General features: G+C 32.7%; 1 protein-coding gene across 1 annotated transcript; it reads right to left on the bottom strand.

The window, feature by feature from the left end:
- Positions 1-257: 257 nt before the first annotated feature.
- On the bottom strand, positions 258-1943 carry LOC115697126 (tetrahydroberberine oxidase-like). The gene has a single exon (XM_030624041.2). The coding sequence runs from the start codon at positions 1905-1907 to the stop codon at positions 312-314; it is 1596 nt and encodes a 531-aa protein (XP_030479901.1). The 5' UTR covers positions 1908-1943; the 3' UTR covers positions 258-311.
- Positions 1944-6073: the final 4130 nt, after the last annotated feature.

Below are 6073 nucleotides of genomic sequence, written 5' to 3'. Positions count from 1 at the left end.
TTTCATTCTTCTCTGTGGAGTTGGTTCTTTATTTTTTGTGTTAAAGTGTTTGTAAACTCTGTTCTCTTGTACAAGATTCCTTACTAAGCTTTGTAAAATTTTAATAATGACTTTTGAATTTTCATTCTTCGTGTAACAAGACATCCTGAAAAGGCAAACTTGTTTGCTGTTGCTAATCATCCCATCTTTCCTCCATACAAATTCTTTTTAAAAATAAATACTTATAATATAGGACAAACGATTACTGACTGAAAAGTAGTTTGATCAATGTAAAGGAATCCGTTCACATGTATATTGGATTATACTGCTTTTTAAGAAGACGGAGGAATGCTTTGTTCATTCCTAAAGAAATTAGTTGGATCAACCATGTTCTTTACACGAAGCAACCTATCGAAGTTATTTTTGAAATACTTGAAACCCCAAATGCTTGCTTGTGCATAACATGTAGTGCCATTGTTATTGTTTCTCCCTAAATCAAGGTCCCTATAATTGAGATAAGCTTCTCTTGGATTCTTGGACACATAAGGAGTCATGTATTTATAAATCCTTCTAATCCAATTTACATGAATCGATTCTGTAACATTATCAATCCCTTCACCTTCATCAGTAACAGCTACAACATATAAAATCTTGTATATGTTTCCAGCTCTGTGAGGGAATGGTGTTTCCCATTCATGAATCTCTTTCATTCTACCACCATAAGGAGTCATTTGAATGAAAGCCATTCCTACCTCTTCTTCAAACAACCTTTCCCATATTCCTTCCAACCCATCAACAGGTATTGGCACTTTGACATAGTCAGATTTTCCTTTTATAGGCACTTTAAATGGAGTTGTTCTATCAAGCAAAACTTCCTTAGAAGATCCACTTGGGAATCCCGCGAAATAGACGACAGATTCAATCCAACTCATTTCCTTGCAATCTTCTCTTACAATACCTAATTCAGGGAAGCCCTTTTTCAAAATTGGAATGAGTCGATCAACTCCACCAAGGAACAAAGATATAAATGAAGCTTGAATAGTTTTATTGGGACTATTCACAGCTTGTAATCTCACAATAATAAATAAATCATTGTCTAATCTATCTGCCACAAATTGCCATCTATGAACAAGATTTGTAGCTTTTTGTTCCAAATTCCTATTGACTGTGAACACAGTTACAGTTTGTGGGACAGAAACAAGCCTAATTTTCCACGAAATAATGACTCCAAAGCTAGCGCCGCCGCCTCCTCGGATGGCCCAAAAGAGATCTTCTCCCATGGACATTCTATCAAGAATTCTCCCTTCATGGTTGACCAATTGGGCATCGATGATATGATCAACAGAGAGACCATGTTTTCTAAGCATGGCGCCATAGCCACCACCGCTAAAAAGTCCTCCAACACCTACACTGTTGGCAGTAGCAGAAGGAAATCCTAGACATTGACTGTTCTCAGCGATTGTGTAATAAACTTCACCAATAGATGCTCCGGCTTCAACAAATGCAGTTTTGTCATCTAAGTCAACGCTGACCGATCTAAGGTTTGTGAGATCGAGCACAACAAATGGGACATCAGAGACGTAGGAAAGTCCCTCGTAATCATGGCCACCGCTCCGTACTCTGATCTGCAAACCAGACTTTTTTGTGCAGTATATGGTGGTCTGGACATGAGAGGCATTCAATGGAGTTATGATAACAAAGGGTTTGGGTGTGGATGGAGAAGAGAACCTTGGATTTTGTATGGATAAATTTAGGACTGAAAGATACGATGTATGATTTTGTGTGAAAATAATTGAATTCGAATTTGGAGATTGTTGAGAAAAGCATTGAAGAAAGTCATTATGAGTATCGACCAAAGATAACGAAAAAAGGAAGAGAATGAAAAGAAAAATACAAGAGTCAACTGAAGGGTGGCATTCGGACTTCATTTTGCTAGTAAATGGCGATAATTTTTATGCCTTAAATCAACATCCAATTCATTATTTATACTACTAATTATAGCGCCTATCTAAATGGACCTTTTTATTAGTTGATCACTTTCAACCTTATGTACAAATACAATGGTATATCAAGTGAACAGCGTTTGGAGTATGACTATCTATAAGATTTAGAATAATTAATATTTTTGCATCTTCAAATTATTACACTATTACATATTGGTTTTTAAAAGGGATGAGATGCAAAATAACCCTAAATATGAAAACTAAGTGAGTAAATGTCCATTTTTATAAATATTTAGCAAAATGGCCCATCACTTAAAATTTTAATGATAAAATTACAATTTACACCTTGGGTAATTAACCCTAGCTTTCTACCTCTTCTCATTCTCTCGTGTTTTGACCATCTCGCTTCCTCCTTCTCTCTTGGCACATTATATCATGAAGGAAAAGAAAAAATAAAAGTGCATTAGTTTAGTTTCTTGTATATTCATATTTCTCTAAGGTATATCATTTTTATGTGATATGAAATACTTGAATGAAAGAAAGAACATAAAAACTATGAGTAGGATATTAGTTTAAGTTTCTGATATATTTAATTTTACACTGCGGTATATATTCTTATTATGTACTATGATATATTAAGAAATAAAAAAATTATAAAGAGTTGTATATTATTTTTAATTTGTGGTATAATATTTTAAATTGTTTTGTATACTTATTTTGAACAATGGTATATTGTTTTTATGTCTAATAGTATATTAAAAAAAATCAAAAGGTAGTATACATATAAGTTTAAGATTGTGGTATATTATTTTAATGTGCTATGGTATATAATGAGTGAAAGGGGAGAAATTAAAAAAACATGAAATATTATTAGTTTGAGTTTGAGGTATAGTTATATTTCACTAGGAAATATTGTCTTTATGTTCATTGGTATATCATGAAAGAATGAAGAAAAAAAACTTGTGGAATATTAACTTAAGTTTTTGGTATATGTAATTTTTTTACTGTATTACATTAATTTTTAATTAGATTATTTTTGCTTATGATTGTAATATATAGTTTTTGTATGTTATTGTATATCTTGGAGAAAAAATCTCATTTAATAGTATATTAGTTTGAGTTTGTTGTATATCCATATTGGTCTTAGGTATATCGTTTGTACGTGATATGGTATATCGTGAAGGAAAGAAAGAAAAAATATTGAATATTAGTTTAAGTTTAATGTATATATAATTTTCACTACATTATGTATTGTAAAGACCGCTTAGCTTAAATTTAGAAATTAGCAGATAATTAGTGTTTAATTATAAAAAATTATTTATGGATATTTAAATAATTATTTATGTTGATTTATTTGAATTTAGAATGCATTTTTATGTCATATAGTGAAATCTCATAATTTTACATTTTCGGTGCCCGGCAACATGGAACGCGGTGTATGGCTCAGTAAAATCACAATTTAGTATTTTGGTATAGCGGGGCAGTTAATTTAGACATTGGGAAGGTCGAGATTGGTCGGGAATTTAGAATTTCCCAAAATACCCTTTGTACCCCTTTTATGCCATTTTAGTGGGACGACAAAATAGTCATTTTGCTTATGTGAGTTTTGTCTTTTGTGGTTTTTATTGAAGATTATTAATGTGATTTTTAGTTATGTTGTATGCTGATTGTTAAGTAAAGAAAATCCATTTCTTTCTCTTTTTTATTGAAAAATTAAAATTAGACAAAAGGTTGCTTTTTTCTCTCAAAGCTCTCTCTCTCTCTTTCGGCCCCTCTTGGAGCAGCAAAGATTTTGTGTTTTCCTTGGTAATTCAAGCTGTTTTCTCAAGATTTTAGTAAGCTCAAGTTCTTGGTAAGCTTTTTAGAACTTGTTCCTTGTTTTCTTGAAGTTTAGGAGTTGTGAAATTTTGCATGCTTGAGGATTTGGTGGCTGTGGAAGTTGTTTGTGTTTAGTGTTGAATTCTAAAGCTTAATTATGTCTTAATATGTTGATTCAAACAGGGTTTTATTGTTGTTTATTGATTTTAACTAAGTATGGAGTTTTGAACTCAAAACTTTAGTTTTCATGATAAAATGATGAGTTTTGTTCCTGTAGTTGTTGCTATTGTTTGATTGTGTTATCTGTGGTTAAAATATGTTGGAATAAGTTGATTTATGCATAACTTAGTGGCTGTTTGAAGGGTTAGTCGAGTTTTGAGTTTTTGAACTCAATCTTGAACCTTTAATGGTGAAATGCATTTCTGTGTATGAAGCTTGGTTTTATCACTTGGGTTATGTTCATTGGGGTCTAATTAGTAGGTCTGGAAGGTTGCATGAAGTTTGGGGTTGAATTGGTGGAGAAATAGAATTTTGAAAAATTCCTGCACTGAACCGGAATTCGGGTTCAGGGAGGCCTGTAGGAATCGGTCGACCGGTTGGGGCTTCTAGGAATTTTTCTAGAACCGGAATTCCGGTTGTAGAACCGCTCTACCGGTTGGGAAAAATTTGGGAACCCTAGTTCTTCCCATTTTTGTGTTATTTAGGGTATTGCCATGTTAGTTATCGATAGGGAAACTTCTAGTTTCAAGTTTAAGTCCCCGGGAAGTGATTTTGCGTGTCACTTATCAGTGTTGTGATTATTATGATTTAGGAGCCTGTAATTCGCCAAGCAGATCGTTCCACTCAGGTTGATCGGCACACCTGAATTCGGAATCGAGGTAAGATTAGTATAATGTCATGCATATGCTTATACATGTTTAGCGTACATGTCAGTTGCCACCAGATTAACATATCAGATATATGTTAGGCAAATTTTATATAACCGTCAGATTAGCATATCAGGGCAACAGTGAGGTGTACATAGAGTTGCACCAAGATGCCAACAGATATATGCTAGGCTATCAGATAGTATGAATTAATTGCTACCACATCGGTACGACTAAAGTAACGAGTATAGGCTGGATTCGAGGTTAATCATACTTTGTCATGGACGTCCCTGATTCAGTTAGGGGTGTGGTCAGGTGTATGGGCGCTTGATTATAACCCGAGATTTAGTATGTTTATTATATTATGCTTTTCTTACTGAGTCTGTCGACTCACAGTGGTATGTTTATGTGTAGGTAAGGGCAAGGCCAAAGGTGAGGAACCGTGAGGACGAGCCGATGAAGATTATACATGTCAGGGTAGTTAGGCCTGGAGTGTACGATCTTCGGGACATCAGGGCTTTTGTAGTTAGTCGCTGGGCGACAAATATTTTTGTAAATGACTAGTAAACTTTTGTAAAGTATTTTGTAATCGGGATCCCGAAATATTTTGTATGTAATATATAAGTTGTAATTAAATAGCAAAATTTTAATTAATCACGATTTTCATTAACCTCGTTGATTAGCAACGATGCACATTACGTTTAAAATCACGTCAACATGCCTATGCTAGTTAGGGTGTTACATATATATTATGCATTACATTATTTTAATAAGAAAATAAATAAAAGACAAATATAAAGGAAACTTATAAAAAATTTAAGCTCGTGGTATGTTAATTTTACATTATGGCATATTCATTTAATTTACAAATATATCATTTTTATGTGCTGACGTATATCAAAAAAGAAAATAAATAAAAAAAACTTAATAAATGGTAGTTCTTGGAATAATACATACATGAATATGACGAATGAAATAAAGAAAGAAATAAAAAACTAAAAATTGATATTATTTGATTAAAGTTATATGTATACCATACAACAAATTAGTATACAATCCACATTTTTTTATTTTATTTTCTAAATGGTATGTCATAGTACACAAAATATATATACCATAATGCAAAATATATATACTACTAACAGAAAAATTTGACTGAGACTTTTGCTGTTGTTTGGGAGCAATCGTTGTAATTTAAAGATGTGAGAAAACCAGAAGAAAAAAAAAATGAGTAGAGCTTCGTCGCCTTCAATTGTGAGGAATTAGGAAAAAATGATTGGATTAATAAATCGAATAAATGGATGACAGAAGAATATTTCATCGCCTTTTGGGAAAAATCACTGTAATTTACCAATTTTTTTGAAGAAATCCAAACCAACCGAAAAAAATGGAGGAGAGGAAAGCTTCGTCATTTTGGATTTTTGAGCAGAGCTTGTGCTTCTATTTGGAGAATGAATATAATCTGAA

This window comes from Cannabis sativa, chromosome 7, assembly GCF_029168945.1.
Source record: "Cannabis sativa cultivar Pink pepper isolate KNU-18-1 chromosome 7, ASM2916894v1, whole genome shotgun sequence".
In the NCBI taxonomy this organism is placed as follows: Eukaryota; Viridiplantae; Streptophyta; class Magnoliopsida; order Rosales; family Cannabaceae; genus Cannabis; species Cannabis sativa.
Note: the sequence above shows the minus strand (reverse complement) of the source record. Positions and strands in the feature narration are given on the sequence as shown.